Genomic DNA, 18,003 nt, shown 5'->3' on the forward strand with positions numbered 1-18,003 from the left:
CCACCCCAGGGAGCAGCAGAGGTACTCGGCACCTGGCGGTGCTGTCCACGCTGGAGGCCTTTCAGGCCGCAAAAGACATCCTGTCCCTGCCAGTGTCACCCACACTGGCTATGGATGTACCCCGTTCAAGGAGTAAACTGGCCTTGGAACCCTTCCAACGATCCCCATCAGTATGGCACCGCTCCTCACTGCAGGAGGTACTCCATCAACGCTCGCCTGAGCAATGGCACCAGCCCATGGGCTGGCTGGCCTGCTGGAGTCCCCAGCATCGGTTCAGGGATTCCAGGCAGCGTTCCTCGGGCTCGAAGTGGAGATCACCAGTGGACTGGCACAGACCTGCAGAGGCATGGCACCAGTGCTCAGAGCCCCAGTACCGGAAGTGTCTTAGCTGTTCATCCGGCACAGCTCTGCGGTGTCAAGATGCTGGTCCCTGAATCCATGCCAGTGGTCGCCAGACCAGCGGTACGGCTGACGGCGAGCATGTTGATGGTCTCCGATTCATCAGTAGGCCGGCTCATGCTTCCACTCCCGCTCGACAGGCTGGCACCACGAGCGAAGCATAAGGCATCGATCACCGGGGTTCCATTGCTAATCCACCGAACACCACCGCCGGTCACCGAGATCGTGGCACCGTGATCCGTCGTCTTCCTACAGATCCTCAACAGAGGCTCGTTGCCAGGGCAGAAAGGATTGAGGTAGACAGGAGGCTTCAGTACCGGCCTGGTCCCCCAGACATGTATCTCTCTCCTGGGGCTCCGATAGCGAGGAGGAGATCCTGCCCGTGGGCCAGGGCCAACCGTCGGGCATTGACATTCCCCAGCATGGCCACATGGCCAGAAGCCTGCCCCTTGGCAACTCTGAAACCCGAGGGGATTTCCCCAACCATCGGCTTTTGGGGCATTCAACAAACTGTTGGCAACAGTCTACTGCCCGCCCTCGGACTTGGAGTCAGAGCAGGCTCCCCAAGTCCATCCAGCCTCAGATGAGGCTCCCATGGTAGAAGCGGCGGAGTTGGCAGACCCACCTGTTCCTGCCTCTTCATCGTCTTCGCCCGATGAGGCAATAGCAGGACCCTCTCACCCAATTCCCCAGGACAATGCCAAAGCTCACCAGGAGCTCTGAAAGAGGGTCGCCTCCAACTTGGGGCTGGAAGCCAAGGAGTTGGCAGAACCCTCGGACTCTTTGTTCGACTTACTTCATGTGGAAGCCCCAGCCAGGGTGGCATTGCCTGTGCATGAGGGGGTGGCAAAAATCACCAAGGCCCTGTAGCAGATACCTTCCTCACTGCCACCATCTTCAAGTGGGCAGAGCAGAAATACCATTTTCCTGCCAAGGGGTACGAGTATCTTTATACCCACCCTGCCCCAAGCTCACTAGCTGTGTCAGCAGCCAATGAACATGACAGAGAAGACCACCCGGGATTGACGCCCAAGAACAAGGAGGCAAAGAGGCTTGATCTCTTTGGTAGAAAAATTTATTCTATTTCCAGCCTCCAGCTGAGTGGCCAACCACCAGGTCCTGCTTGGCTGCTATGATTTTAATATCTGGCAGTCCATGGTCAAGTTCTCGGACACGCTGCCGGAGGTGATCCTGGACGAGGGTAGGGCATTAGCCTCTGCAGCCCTCCAAGCTGCCTCAGATGCAGCGGGCTCTATGGCCCGAACTATGGCCTTGGCGATTTCAATGAGGCGGGTGTCCTGATTGCAATTATCGTGCCTTTCGACAGAGGTTCAGCAGTCCATGGTCTAGTTCTGTTTTCTGAGCAGACAGCAAATTGCATGGCCTGAAAGACTCGAGGGCCACTTTGCGCACCCTGGGCCTATACATGCCGGAGCTGGCAAGGAGGCAGTTTAAGCCACCACAGACCCATAGATTTGGCAGCCAACCTTGGTCAGAGCCCTTCCATAAGGAGGGCAAGGGCTATAAGCACCAGCAAGGGTGTAACCAGCAGGGTGGTAAGCAGGCATTTTGAGTGTGTGCTCAAGGGCGACCTTCCAGCCTGTGTCCTGGATCCTACTCCTTTGTTATTTTCCAACCGCCTATCCCCTTCCTCCCTGCCCGGGCCTCTATAACATTGGACCAGTGGGTCCTCAGCACAGTAGCAGGGGGATATATCCTCCAGTTTATTACTATCCCTCCCCTCCAACTCCACCTCCCCGTCCCTCTTCAGGGACCCTTGTCACGAGCATCTGCTTGCCCAGGAGGAACAAGTCTTCTCTAAGTGGGAGCCGTGGAGGAAGTCCCGCTGCACTTAAGGGGTAAGAGGTTTACTCCTGCTATTTTTTTTATCTCAAAGGCCAAAGGAGGTCTACGTCTCATCCTCGACCTGCGGAACCTTAACAAGCATCTCAAGAAATTGAAGTTTCATATGATCTCCCTGGCCTCCATCATTCCTTCCCTGGATCCAGGAGACTGGTACACTGCCCTCAATTTGAAAGATGCTTGCTTTCACATATTGATTTCCAATGTTCACAGATGATTCCTACTTTTCATGGTTGGGACTGCCCATTACCAATTTGCGGTGCTCCAGTTTGGCCTGGCAACAACGCCAGTTGTGTTTACCAAATGCCTGCCGGTGGTGGTGGCCTACCTCAGATGTCGGGGTATCCAAATTTACATGTACCTCGACGACTGGCTCATCAGGGGCCTGTCCAGGTCCAATGCAGTGTCGAGATGCTTGCAAGCCACTTGTTGAGCGCTGGGCTTGCCGATAAACGACCAAAAATCAATATTAATCCTGGTCTTGTGGATAGTTTATTGGAGCGGTTCTCGACTCTACCCGAGCCAGAGGACAGGTTCTGGGCAATGTCAGATCTAATTGCCAACATCGCTACACGTCTGCTCACCATGGCCTGGGTCTGTCTCAGACTACTGGGTCACATGACAGCATACACGTATGTCGTCCACTGTGCGAGGATCAGACTGCACCCCCTTCAAATGTGGCTAGGCAACAGTCTATTCCCCATCCAGACACCACCTGGACAAGGTCTTCATGGTCCCACCGAAGTACTCACCTCTCTACAGTGGTGGACTGACCCGAAGTTGGTGCTGGTGCCCTTCGAGAGTCCACAACCCACAGTCTCCCTTATATCGGATGCCTCCTACCTTGGTTGGGGAGCATATCTCAGTACGCTGTGGACTCAAGGGACATGGTTTCGGGAGGAGCTCGTGTTACATATAAATGTCAGGGAGCTCAGGGCCATCTGTCTAGCCTGCGGAGTCTTCCTACCCCAGCTTTCTGGCTAGGTAGGGCAGATGTTGACAGACAACATCACCTTGATGTTCTACATCAACAGGCAAGGGGGAGCGCGCTCATTGGCTCTCTGCCAGGAGGCCCTACGTCTGTGGGACTTCTACATCCAGCATGCGATGCACCTGGAAGCCTTGCATCTTCCTGGTGTCCAAAACACGCTGGCGGATCGCCTCAGCAGGTCCTTCTGTCACCATGAGTGGTCACTCCGCTCGGAGGTAATAGAGGCACTCTTCCGAAAGTGGGGGGCTCCCTGAGTGGACCTGTTCACCACCAGACAGAACAGTAAGTTTCATCAGTTCTGCTCTCTCCAGGGCCTCGGCAGGGGCGCTCTTTCCGATACCTTTCTCCTGTCATGGTCGGGAGACCTGATGTACACATTTCCACTGATTCTGCTTATCGGCAAAGTCCTATTGAAAATCAAGAGGGACAAGGTGTGAGTCGTCATGATTGCTGCAGCGTGGCCTCACCAGCATTGGATCAGCACGCTCATGGAAGTGGCCATGGCAGCCCTGTGGCTACTGGCCAGCCGCCCGGACCTGCTCTCGGATGACCACAGTCGGCTCCTGCACCCAAATCTTACCTCTCTCCACCTCACAGCTTGGATGCTTCATGGCTGAACTAGGAGGAACAGGCCTGTTCTAGTAAGATACAGCAGGCTCTCTTGTAAAGCAGAAAGTCCTTCACCAGAGCGACTTGCATAGTGAAGTGGAAGCACTTCTTCTGCTGGGCATCGGAGTGCAACATCTCCCCAACCCAGTTGTTTCTGAAGTCCATCCTGGATTACCTGCTTCACTTAAAGTACCAGGGCTTTGCCCTCTCTTCGGTCAAGGTGCACCTGGCAGCCATATCGGCCTTCCACCCTCGCGTCCAGGATAAATTGTTCTCACATGAGATGTGTGACTGGTTTTGCCACAGAGACCCCCTTGAGCTGTGTTGCAGTCGACACATCCACGAACTCCTACCCGCCTCTGGTGGTACTGCTTGGGAATCACCTATAAAGGAATGGAAATGAGCAAGCACTCGAAGAAGAAAAGACAGTTAGTTATCTTTTCATTACTGGTGTTCTTCAAGATGTGTTGCTCATGTCCATTCTATGACCTACCCTCCTTCCCCACTGTTGGGAGTTTCTGGCAAGAAGGAACTGAGGGTGGGGGGAGCCGGCAGCCCCCCTTATACTGGTGCATACGCATGCCACTCCAGAGGGCACCAGAGCCAGTCCCCTACAGATGCCACTGGGGGGAAAAAATTCCGGCACTGGTGCATGTGGCAAGCACACCCACCTACAATGGAATGGACATGAGAAACGCATCTCGAAGAACACCAGTTACAAAAAGGTAACTCTCTTTTCTGTCTTGGACACATTCAAAAATGTGTTTGCCAGTTGGCCTACCTCTGAGACTCACCTGACATAAAACACCTTCACAATTGTGCTCCTCTGTAATGTGTCATTGCTCAGTGGTATCTTTCTGAAAAGCTTACTTTCTGGTTCTACGACCAGAACAATTTTCTTCAGGAGTTCTCCACCGCTGAATAGTTTCCATGCTTTCCCCAAAAGTAGTGCAACTTTAAAAGTAGCCACCCAAATCTGATCCACTTTATTCAAAAAATCTCTGAGCCGCTGCTGTTGTATTTTGAACTCAGGGTTTGCATCATGTAACAGTTTGCACCTCGTGGTAATTCTGTTTCAAGTACCCGTGGTATAGTGACATTGCATTGCATAAATTTTGATTTGATGAATTTCTCTCTTACAAACAGCACACACTGCAGCTTGCTCAGAAACTGAATCAGACAACTTCAGAATTACAATAAACTGCTTTTAAACCCGTCTTGAAATGTTGGTTTTTCTTCCTTCCATGTTTTGCTTTTCTTAGCAGGAGGTGGGACCATCTCTATATCACATTCAGGGTCACATTCTAGTGCTGATTTTTTGAAAAACTTTCTGATATCCATTCGTGTCTTTAAGTCTTTTGCCTTCTGCCACAAACAATCTCAGCCTACTCAAACACCACACAGTGACCTTGCTGATGATGACATTGACCAATAGCTGCTTACGGAACTACAGTAGTGGGAGATGTAAACACAGTATGAAAACATTTTGTGACTTGAAAGAAAACCACACCTATGTAATTCAGCTCTGGCTGAACTGTAGTAATATGTAGAAGGGAATGCGTATGCATTATGATTTATGGAGTTTACAAGGCAACTTTAAAACTTTACATCTCCACAATTGTTGGAGCACTCGGGTACATAGGTGTATTTTGACTTCTATATTTGGGGGGAGCAGGGCGATGTGGATTTAACCAGGACTGAACAGGGCCTTATGGGTGGGTGATGTGGGCAACCGCACACAGTGCCGTGGTGTGGGGAGCACCAGGGTCAAGAAGCAAGGAGTGGGCTAGGCCTGGGGTTTGAGGCCTCGGAAGGGAGCTCAGGACAATGGGGAAAAGGCAGCAGGACACATGGGTGATGGGGCGATAGGTGGGGAGCCCGGAGAGGCAGCAGGAACTAGGGATGATGGGGGCAGTGCTTAATTTGTAATGAAAGAAGTGTCAGGGCTCAAGCTGGGCAGCCAGAGAGTGGCGGCTGCTGGTGGGTGTCCAACTCTGAAGGCAGGGTGGCATTAGGGTGCTAAGTGTGCTGTGAAAAGTGATATTTGTATCTTTGTTAATGTCACTTTTCACAGCAAGTCCTGTGGATGGAGAGTTGTGGGGGCGCTGCCGCGTGATTGGGGCTGATGATCGGCACTTTGGGCCAGCACCCGCAGGAGCCCAAGGTTGGTGCCCGCTGCTGTGTTGACAGGGCTGGGGATCAGTGTCAACTCCCACGTGTCCAGGGGTCGGCACCTGGGCTCCTCACCTGCTGCTGCATGGCTGGAGCTAGGGGTTGGCATCCAGGGCCAGTATCCGTTGTTGTATGGGCAGGGCTGGGGGTTGGCGCCCCCACCATGTGTCCAGGGGTCAGCATCCAGGGCCACTGCTTGGTGTCCATGGAGTCTGCTGCAGTGTGACTGGGGCTTAGTGTCGGCATCCAGGACGAGTACCCGCTGAAGCCAGCTGCTGTGCGATTGGGGCTCCGTGTCTAGCACAGGGGATCAGCACCCTATGCCATGTGGCTCGGGGTTGGCACTTGGGGCCTGCCTTTGGATCTGCACCTGCTGCTGCATGACCGAGGCTGGGGGTTGGTGTCCAGGGCCAGCACCCACTGGAACCTGACGCCGCGCAATCAGGACTGGGGGTGGGCACCCAGCTCCAGCACCTGCTGGAGTCTGCAGTCGGTGCTGGAGATATGCACCCAGGGATCGGTGCCCAGAGCCCGCGCCCACTAGAGCCCAGAGTCAGCAACTGGGGCCAGCAGCCAGGGCTGGGGGTCGGCACTTGGGGTTCGCAGCTGCTGTCACATGGCCAGGGTTAGGGGTCAGTGTTGGCGCCTGGGGGTTGGCACCTGGGGTTGGTGATTGGGGTCTGTGCCTGCTGCCGCACTGTGCCTGCTGCCCACCTCCGCTCCACTCGGTGCTTGCTCCGTCAGCGTTGTATGTCCTACCTGTCTCCAGAGGCGGTGCAGGGCAGAGCATCCAGGAGCAATAGGGAGGGGGCGGGGGAAGCTGATGCTTTGCCGCTCCCCTCCCACCCCCTATCACCGCCCAGGAGGCTGTCATGGCCACAGGGAAAGCCCCTGGTGACCGCATGTCTATACCTGAGGAATTTATACTTTCTAAAACTGTATATTTGGAAAATATCTCTGTATATTTACCCACAGAATTGTTTTAGCTGCTTTACTGGCATAATCTTACTAGATCATATCAAAACAAAAAATACTACTAATTATATCAAAGCTGTGAATGCTGCTTGTACTAAACTGAGGTTGTCAAATACTCCCTATGTAACTTTACAAAATCTGTAAAACTTTGAGGACACGTGATTTAAAATATATACATTCAAGAATAGGAGTACACTTGCACTGCCGTTTTCCTTCGTTTAAACAAGAATGACTTACATCAGTAGAGTTCAAATAAAAGGCCATAATAACTGTCAGTATAGCACAACCTGAAAACTACCATTTCTTTGTTTAAATAGATGTGACTATTGCAACAAGGGTTTTAAGAAATCCAGCCATTTGAAGCAGCATGTACGATCACATACTGGTGAGAAACCTTATAAATGCCAGCTGTGTGGCCGTGGATTTGTTTCCTCAGGAGTTCTTAAATCCCATGAGAAGACTCACACAGGTAATGGACTACCTTTTTAATATTGTGTTTATTCATGGTGTACACAAAAGCCTCACTTATGAAAATATGTATTTGTTTATATGACTTCCGTTTTGGAAGCTGCTGTTGTCTCTTAATGTTCTCTATGTGCAGGTGAATCAGACAAGTACAATACTTTTTTTTTTTTTTTTCTGTTACTTTAAGGAGTTAAAGCATTCAGCTGTAGCATTTGCAATACAGCTTTCACTACCAATGGCAGCCTTACCAGGCACATGGCAACTCATATGAGCATGAAGCCTTACAAGTGCCCATTCTGTGATGAAAGCTTCCGAACAACAGTTCACTGCAAAAAGCACATGAAAAAACACCAGACGGTCTCCTCTGCAGTAGCAGCAACTGGAGAGGCCGGAGGAGGAGGTGAACAATTTTTTGTTTGTTTGTTTTTTGTTAACTGTAATAGACCTTGACTGCAAACCAGGCAAAAATGATTATCAACAAATTGCATTCATGTGATATTAGCGCTATAATTTATGCCCTCTTGTTTCAAGATGCAAGACTATGCCCAATAAGCCAGTAAAATTGCTCCTTTATATTAACTAGTAGAGGAAACAGAACACACTTATGAATAGGTCTGACACATTCAACCCAGCAATAGTTTACAATACATCTATACGTGGTATTCCGTCCCAATGTAATTAATGGTCTTTGCATCTTACAGTAATTTATTAAAAATTGTTTCATGGGGCAGATATCAAGTGACTTGTAAGAATATTTTTCATATTTCTGCTTTGACTAAGATCTTCCTTTCACATTCTGTCAACCTGCTCTTTTTCTGGCTCCAATCTCTAGCTAAAAAAAGGGCTATCTTCATTCATATCCTATAAGCAGCAAAAAAAATCACTTTTTATTGGAAATGTGAGTGGGCACTTCCATGAATTCAAGATCCCACAAGAGTGGATTTTTTGGAGTCTTTCAGTATTTTCTACAGAATTTTAAAGTGCAGTTTTACTCTAAAAAAGTGACTTGTAAAAATGGCATTGAGCATTCCATACTATCTAAATTGAATTCCTTTTTTTAAGTATAAATAAAGAAATGATTTTCTGCAGAACACCAGGCCTGCATACTCAGCTTGAAATCTGAAAGTCATGTAGGGTTCTTTCTAGCTCCTAATTCACTAACTATAAAGATTCTGTATTTGAGACTTAATTAACAATTTTTTCTATGTGGGTAGAGTTAGAATCCAGTGTACTCTCTCCCATAGCTGTGTTTTCCGGACTAGGCAGTTTCCCATTGGAAATATAGCTGTGTTATAGTGGAGTTAAGGTTGAGAAAACCGATCAGTAATTTGGTGTAAAATACATTATCAAGATGTTGTAATTTATCATAAAAACAAGCATTATAAAACCAGGAAATTTAGCTTTAAGGTTAAACTTAAAGGAAACCCAAACTTGCACAGTTAAGACACCAAACAGCCTTAGCTCTGCCATGTAGACACATCATACAATAACTATATGATTTTGATTAAGGCATGTTAGTGTTCATAATTTCAGGTTAGATTCAACTGATTTTCTGTGTGGTTTTTAAATAGTTGTTTGTGTGGAAGAAGATGATGAAAATTGTGAAAGAACTGCTTCCAGAAAGTCTCGGCCTGGTGTCATCACTTTCACAGAGGAAGAAACAGCAGAACTGGCAAAAATTAGACCTCGAGAAAGTGCCACAGTCTCAGAAAAAGTTCTTGTCCAGTCTGCTGCGGAAAAGGACAGAATTAGTGAAATCAAAGATAAGCATGCAGAACTGGAAGCGGAGCCCAAATATGCCAATTGTTGTACTTATTGTCCCAAAAGCTTTAAAAAACCCAGCGATTTAGTCAGGTAAGGCGAAGCAGAGGGTCATGCTTTTGGGTGTACTAAGTTCTTTACTGGACATTTAACAGTATTAGCTTTTCATCAGACTTTTTATAGCCAAGTTCACTTTTGTTTATTTCACTATGCGTTATGGGGATTAACTAGCAGTTATATAGCAATTTTTCATTTCCAAAGTGATTTACAGACACACATTGGTCTCCGTAATGTTTCCTTGCTATTTCATTCTCTAGAATTGACTACAGTTGCTCTCTTCTCCATTTCCCTGAATTAAGTTAGTAATTTAAAATCTTACAATGAATAATTGTATGCAGGTGTTTGGTAACATTGTGGGATTTTATTGCAGTTAAATTTTGGTATATAATATGAAAAATCTATTTGGAGAATGAAAAAGAATTGCAAAAAAAATCCCCCCTCCCCAGCAGAACACCCTCTTTCCAAGAGCTCTGAGTATGTAGTATAACCATACATTTAAGTTTAAGTACTTCAGAACTTAAAACTTTAAAGATCTATAATAGATACAAAGTGATTGGTATGGAAATTAATATGTTTGTTTAAAAAAGCTAACCGACACACACATTCATGAAAACATGTTTTTGTCTAGGCATGTTCGTATCCACACTGGGGAGAAACCATATAAATGTGATGAATGTGGAAAGAGTTTTACTGTGAAGTCTACTCTGGATTGCCATGTAAAAACGCACACAGGTCAGTAGGAGTTTGAACTTGTGTACTTGCAGCCCCATTAGCTATCTTCTTAATGGGCTCTTTTGTCTGTAGGTATTGGAGGATATGGTATATGTCACTATTAAAAGCACAATGTTAACATTAGATAACACTTTCGAGTCCATAATATCTTTCGTAGTGGTCGCTGATAAAACCTATTGTTATAACATTATATGTATCAAAAGGTTTATGATAAGCTGTGTCAGGGAAATATAGCCATGCTTTGCACGTATGTTTTACTTTCATACCTGCTGGAATAGTCGAACACTTTGGGCTGGTCTTCACTACGGGAGATTGATGCTGCTGCAGTCAATGAAGCAGGGATCGATTTTAGTGGGTCTAGTGAAGATCCACTAAATCAACCGTAAAGCACTCTCCGGTCGACCCTAGTACTCCAGTTCCCCGAGAAGATTAAGGTAAATCGACGGGAGAGCATCTCCCATCAATGCAGCACAGTGGAGACATCAGGGAAAGTTGGCCTAAGCTACGTTGACTCCAGCTACGTTACTCACACAGCTAAAGTAATGTAACTTAGGTCGACTTACCCTGATAGTGAAGACAAGCCCTTAGTGATGCTCTGGGCAGGAAGGGCAGGGTTTGGGGACTATATACAAATAGAAAAGTTTTCTTGATACAACTCATGGGCCAAAAGGTACTTTTTCTTGTCTGATGAGTTTAAAAATGAAACCGACCTAAATATCTTGGAACACTAAGTAGAAAGTGTTTGGGCCATTTTTCTGCAGAAGGAGTTTGGGCTGGCATTGATAGTCTTTTTCTAAATTGTTATAATAATTGCAGTGTGTTACCATGACTAGTGTCAGTAGATTGTAAATACCTGAACTAATAGACTTCTACCATAATATATGTATGAATTAACTAAACTTTTTCTGAGTATCTTTTTGTATTAGTTTGTTATGGCTGAACTTGTACAACTTATTGATGCAGCCACTTCTGAAGTAATTTATTACTCCTGGAAGTAATGGTTTCAGAATCAGTATGTTGTGTAATAATGCTCTTTCTGACCATGTAAGAAAGTGACCCAAGTGGTTTATAATGCCATAACCTAAGATTATATTGCTTTCTGAAGATCCCTTTCATTCCAAGGGAGTGGTATTTTTTCCCCCACTAACAAACTCCAGACAGTATCTGTGTTTGATGAATGTTATCCTAAACTTGTTTCACTGAACAAAAGTGACAACCTCCTTGTTGGGGATATACAATCCTGCCCTAAATAATCTGTGGAAGTCTGAGCTGCTATTTGAGAATTTAATAAACAGTCCTGTGATATCAGTTAAAGCCACATCTTGACTAATAATAATTCTAGGCTGACCAGGCTTCCACAGCCTCGGTATTCAGTTGTAAAGAGTTGTGTATTGGGCCAACCACAGAGTGTCTGGGAGCAGGTTAGTCTTGCCGTAAAGAACTGAGTTTAACTTGTTCAGGAGGTAGTTTGAGAGTTTGTCAGAGGAAATGGCCAAATAGTAGTCATGGTTCACTCATCACCCACTTGACTGGCTGAAATCCTTCCTTCAGTCGGTTTTAGAGAGGTCTGAAATGTTGTTCTTCTGTGGTATGGGTGTCTGTATATAGTATGCTGCCTGCAGTTTTTGTTTGGATAGGAAAGAACAAATATTGTAAAGTATGGGAGTTTCAGTTAGTACCTTACTTGAGCAACAGTGTGCCAGAAGCATGCTGCTGCTACTTCGACTAATTGCACATGTCCATTCCACTATACATGAATGTGTGCACAGTTATCACAGATTTTTTTTTCCCCTCCGCAGTACCTATCAAGACAGCTAGTATGCCCTCTGCTGCCACCTGCCACTGCATACAGGTATAAGGTGTGAAGCTGCCCTGGCCCCCCTCAGTTCCTTCTTACCACCCATAATGGTTGTTGGCCTGATTCTAGCCTTGCTACTGCAAGTTCTTCTTCGAATAGTGTCCCTATGGGTGCTCCACTGTAGGTGTGGTAGCGTCCCTGTGCCTGGGATCAGAGATCTTTGGTAGCATTTCCTGTTTCGTGCTGTGAGTGGCATCTATATTGCACTGTGTGGTCCAACCACTTTCAGATCCCTCTCAACTGCCCTTGGTCTGGGACGGTATCCCTAGCAAAGCCCTTCATTTGTCCAAGAACCTTTAGTAATATTAGTGCTTATGTTGCAAGTTTGTAGTTATTGGCTATTTCTTTTATTTTTCTCTCTTCCCTCTACCCTTTATAAATTTAAAAAAAAAACGTTTTTTTTCCTTTGCTCTTTCCTCCCTGTCTCCATGAGCGACGATCACTCATGGTGCATATGCTGAGTGAGAGGGGCACTTATCAAAAAAAGTGCACCCACTGCCTCAAATTGAAAGCATGGTCCAGAAAGAACCGTGAATTGAGACTAAAACTTTTACTAATGGAGAGCTCAGTGCGACCAGCCTCAGACCCTGGACCCAATACCTCTCTGTGGTGGTTACCATCAGCATTGTCATCGGCTAACCCCGGCTCACTGCTTACTACTAAAAGACAATTTAAACTCTCCCACCCAGATGAGAAGAAATGGGCCCCGAGCTCACCCACCAAGGAGCTGCCTCAAAGAAAGGCATCTCCTACAAGATCCGTAGCCTCAATATCTTTGGGGACGAGACCTAGCTCCTATGACCATCCAATCACCTGCAGTACTGGCACTATCGAGAGGTCCAAGGCAGGACCACATAAAGGAATACTGTCATTCAGGACCGAGAAGGACAGTTCAAGGATCTCAAAATTGGCACTGACCACTTCAACTAAACAAATGACTGAGTGCATCAGCACTGTCCAAGCCCTCTGCACCTGTGAAGCACGTGGCATCATCTACTGGTGGTTTGACAGAAAGCATTCCACCTTTGGTGCCAGCAGTATCCACAATCTCTGCACCAATACACAAAACCACCGGTTGCTCCTGCCAGTACTGCAAGAGTTCCGACGTGCTAGAGACCTGATAGTCTCTGATACCCCAGAGTTGCTGCTCCTCCAAATTGAGCTCTCCATTGTTCATGCCTCTCCTCTGGAGACCCAATGCATACCACATCGTTCTCCATCAGCACTAAGCACGACACCACCCTTCTCTAGTGAGGAGGAATACTCCATTGCTCCTTGCACCCTACCATCGTATCAAGAGGCTCCACAAAAAGAATCATACTACCACCCTCGATACCCACCCAGTGACCAGAATTGAACCAGGTCCCTGGTATGGACCCCCATTGATGCAACCCCATATGCTAATTCCCACAGATTGGCCCTATTCGGACCCTTGGGCCACGTATAGGTCACTCTTTCCCAAACTGCCAACAGATCAAACATAGGCACAAATACATTGTCCATCCTCATCAGTCTCTAGGCCTTCTGACCCAGATTTGTTAGAAGAGCACGAGGAAAAAATGGAGGAAGATGTTACACCACCAGCGAACATTACTTCATCCCCTGACGAGGCCATCATGTCACCACCTCCAACATTGGCTGATGATTTTAAACATTTTCAAGAACTGTTCCACAGCATTGCAGACTCTCTCCAAATCCCACTGGAGGAAGTTAGACAGCAACAACACAAGTTGCTCATCATCTTACAGAATTCCACATCGGCAAAAATTGCATAGTTGGACCCAGCCAAGGTAATCTGGTAGACCCCAGCATCAATACCACCTGATTATAAGCGAGCGGACAAAACGTACTATTTCCCCACAATGGACATGGAATTCCTATTCTCCCATCTTACTCCCAACTCCCTTGTGATCAATGTGGTGTCATGAGAGAGGACGGCAACACCACTCCAGGGCAATCGTATCTCACAGGGACTGGAAGAGACTAGATCTCTTCAGTCGCAAGGCATATTCCTCAGCTATGCTCCAGTTTTGCATTGTTAATTATGAAGCAGTTCTAGCCAAATATAATCATATGAACTATTCAGAATTCACTGAATTCAGTTAACATTTCCCAGAGGACAAAAAAGACCAGTCTGATCCAGCGAGACATCTGTGGTAATGACAATGGTGACAAATCATCTCCAACAAGTGTGTGTTGGAAATCGTCAGCAATGGCTATTCAGTTCTATTCCTCGCTCTTTTCCCCCCCACCCCATCCCTCTTCAGGGACCCTTCTCATGAACAGCTTCTGCAAGAAGACACAAACCATTTTCTGAGACTGGGAGCTGTAGAACTGGTCCCATTCCAACACAGAGGGAAAGGTTTTTATTCCCACTATTTTCTAATCCACAAGCAATCTGGCAGATGGAGACCTATTTTAGATTTGAGGAACCTCAACAAATTTGTCAAACTACATGATTCAATATGGTGATGTTATCAACAATAATCCCAGCACTGGGACTAGCTCTTGGCCCTCGACCTAAATAAAATAATAATAATATAATAATTTAAGATGTACATACTTCCATATCACCGTACACCCTTCCCACAGATGGTTCCTTAGATTTGTCCAGGGTCTGACCATTACCACTACCTTTTGACCTCTCAATAGTGCCCAGCGTATTTTCCAAAGTTCTCGGAGTGATGGCGGTGCATCTCTGAAAACAAGGGATTATAATATTCCCATATTTAGATGACTGCCTCATCAAGGCTCTGTCCAGAGTCGTTGTGTTCCAAGCCATAAGAACAACAATGGATCTTTTCTTGAAACTCGCCCACTAGGTAAACATGCAAAAAACGACAGACACCAGTTCAACCTCTGAATTTTATTTGGGCCCAAACTGGATGCGATAAAGGCCAGAGCCTTCCTCCCAGCTCACAGATTTTCCACGATAATCATTCTCATCTCTACTGTGAGAACCAGCCCACAGGGTCTCCACCAGAACTTGTCTACAGTTGCTCGGTCATATGGAAGCAGCCACATTCATGGTAAAACACACCAGATTACGCATACACTGCCTGCAGGGATGACTACGAACAGTGTACATACCCCACAGACACAGCCTGCACAAACCTCTCTCATTACCACTCAAAGTCAAAGACTTATTAGACTGGTGGATGCAACCCTGAAATGTCTGCGTGGGAGTTCCTTTCCTCCAACCACCACTGTCCTTGATCCTGATGACCAACACCTCCCTATTTGGTTGGGGAGCACATCTACAGACCTACACAGTACAGGGCATGTGGTCCCCCTCAGAATCCGGATTGCACATCAACTTCTAGAATTACGTGCAGTCCACAATGCATGCTTACACTTTCTACCAGTTATCAGATGGCCATAAGAAAAGTGATGGACAACATCGCCTGCATGTTTTATATTAGCTGATGGGGGAAGTGAGGTCCCAATCTCTGTGCACAGAAGCGCTAAAATTGTGGAGCTGGTATCTAACATGGCATCAACGTCTCTGCCACATATCAACCTGGATACCAGAACACGACAGCAGATTCACTGAACAGGAGATTCTCACAAGAGGGAGTTAGACACAAGAGCCCTACAACACATATTGAACCACTGGGGATTCCCGAACATAGATTTATTCTGCAAACGCTTAATGCCTACTATTCTGTTCAAGAACGGGTCTCGTTCACCAGTTTCTGGGAGACGCCTTCCCCTTTACATGGGATGCATCTCTCCTCTACATCTTTCCACTCCTTCCCCTACAGTTCAAAGTGCTTCACCAGGTACAAGTGGAATGGGCCAGAGTCATTCTCATAGCTCCAACATGGCCACGATATATATAGTATCCTTATCGCATGCCCATGGCAATCTGTCCACCAATCACCATGCAGTTGACTCCAAACTTCTTGCAGGATGAAGGCCAAATTCTCCATTTGAATCTAGAATTTTTCCATCTGAAGGCATGGTTCCTTCATGGTTCCAGGATCTGGACATAATCTGTTGAGAGGATGTAAAGGAGATTCTTTTAAAAGGCAGACATACAACTCCTCATTATACTTACCTACATAAATGGAAAAGATTCTAGACTTGGTGTGAGACCAAACATATCTCAGCTTTTTTGAAATGTCCAATATCTTTTTAACAATACTGCAAATTTAACTTCCTTTTCATATTTGTTTAGAACTCTGACTGTTTACATTGTTATACAGTACTGGTAATTTGATTATTTCTTCTTTTGCTCTCTCTTTTGTTGTCCAGGTCAGAAGCTCTTCAGTTGTCATGTATGCAGTAATTCTTTTTCTACCAAAGGCAGTCTAAAAGTGCATATGCGTCTGCATACAGGAGCAAAGCCATTTAAGTGTCCACACTGTGACTTACGGTTTCGTACTTCAGGACGCAGAAAAACGCACATACAGTGTCACTATAAACCAGAAACCAAGAGGGTCAGGAAGCCTGTTACCCGTACATCTGCTGAGGGATTACAACCAGTGAATCTTCTTAATTCTTCCACGACAGACCCCAACGTTTTTATCATGAATAACTCTGTTCTGACAGGTCAATTTGATCAAAATTTGCTTCAGCAAGGACTTGTGAGCCAGGCGATCCTTCCTGCTTCTATGTCAGGTAAAAATGAATACTTTCATTTGGGTTTAGTTAGCCAAAATACTAAGCTCTGATTTCTGTTAGAGAAAGTTTACAGACATATGCCAAATTGTAGTTCTTATTCAGATAAGACTTCCACTGAAGCCATTATTTGACTCTTCCTCATAAAGTGGTGCTTTCAGGGGTGAAAATAGCATGTAGTCTGTCTATTAAGGATTCATTATTCTCAGGAGAGTAGAGAACATACTCAAGTTATGATTTAAAAAAACAAAAGCTGTTCATGTTGTTGTGATATTGCAGTAGTGCTGTACACAAAGATGAGGAAAATACAGATGAAATAGCAGCCTAAATTAGAGATTCCACATTCTGGTTTATTTTAATTAAATTCTGTTGCTCTTTCCTGTAAAATAAGAGAAAATTAGTGTTTTATGTACACCGTTCATTTTAAAAAATATTTTTTAACCTTAAGCGTTAGGTTATAAAGAAAGGAAAATTCATTTACGGATATGAAGAAAGCATTTAAAATACAGAACTTGAAAATGCACAGATCCCTCCCTACAGTTAATTGTTCAAAGCAAAAATTAACAAAAATATTACAGTGAGCAATGCAGAAGAAATTAACATAAGTATAGGATAACATTTTCATAAGCAACTTAGACACTTAGGAGACTAAGTCTTCGTGAAAATAAATGATGTTAGCGTCCTAAGCATTTTTGAAAATGAGACTTAGGAATCTAAGGCACTTTTGAAAATGTTGCCAATTAAACCTTCTTTATAGGCAAGGATTTATCACAAATTTACTTCTATTTTCTTAAATGCTTACATATCCATCGAGTTATAACCACCATCGTTCTAGCCTGTCTGGTTGGATCTTAGCCTGTTACATAGAACTTGGTGAAACTGGCTGGTTTCAGTTCACACAATATTGGTAAACATTAATTGGCAGGTTCAATTTGTGGGAGTTTTACATCCTTTTGAGTTTTGCTTGAGAGGAAAGAGGGGCCTTCAGAATATTCATATACCTCAGAATGGGGTAATGAACCTTTTAAGCCTGTCGTTCTTAAACTTTTATACTGGTGACCCCTTTCACATAGCAAGCCTCTGAGTGCGACCCCCCCCCCCCTTCTAAATTAAAAACACTTTTTTATATATTTAACACCATTATAAATGCTGGATGCAAAGCAGGGTTTGGGGTGGAGGCTGACAGCTCACGACCCCCCATGAAATAACCTCACGACCCCCTGGTGCTGCAGGTTGCCCAGTACTCCACAGGTATTTCCTGTAGATGTAGTGGGAGCAAATTTATCTTTCTGGCAGCACAATGATTGAAAATAGGGAAAGCAGGACAGATGGCAGTCCATCTGGCTGTTAAAATGGTTCTTATGTGACTTGTGAAAGGACATTTTTTATGTATTGTATAGTTTTTAAAGGATATATCCAGTATTGAATGGAATAGCCTTCTAAATTATAACAGTTTAACACAGGTCAGATTTGAAGTCTTTACATGTATTTAAAT

The 18,003-nt window shown here is 45.5% G+C and overlaps 1 protein-coding gene across 3 annotated transcripts in view; it reads left to right on the forward strand.

Annotated features, from left to right (window-relative positions):
- The window catches only part of ZNF236 (zinc finger protein 236), a 191,491-nt gene that overhangs the window by 109,635 nt on the left and 63,853 nt on the right, over positions 1-18,003 (forward strand). For all 3 annotated transcript variants that reach the window (XM_054020455.1, XM_054020456.1, XM_054020457.1), the window contains exons 19-23: positions 7,327-7,478; positions 7,662-7,874; positions 9,046-9,328; positions 9,924-10,027; positions 16,143-16,508. In XM_054020455.1, the coding sequence (XP_053876430.1) occupies positions 7,327-7,478; positions 7,662-7,874; positions 9,046-9,328; positions 9,924-10,027; positions 16,143-16,508 (1,118 nt within the window). The remainder of the gene's footprint in view (positions 1-7,326; positions 7,479-7,661; positions 7,875-9,045; positions 9,329-9,923; positions 10,028-16,142; positions 16,509-18,003) is intronic.

This window comes from Malaclemys terrapin, chromosome 2, assembly GCF_027887155.1.
Source record: "Malaclemys terrapin pileata isolate rMalTer1 chromosome 2, rMalTer1.hap1, whole genome shotgun sequence".
NCBI lineage: Eukaryota > Metazoa > Chordata > Testudines > Emydidae > Malaclemys > Malaclemys terrapin.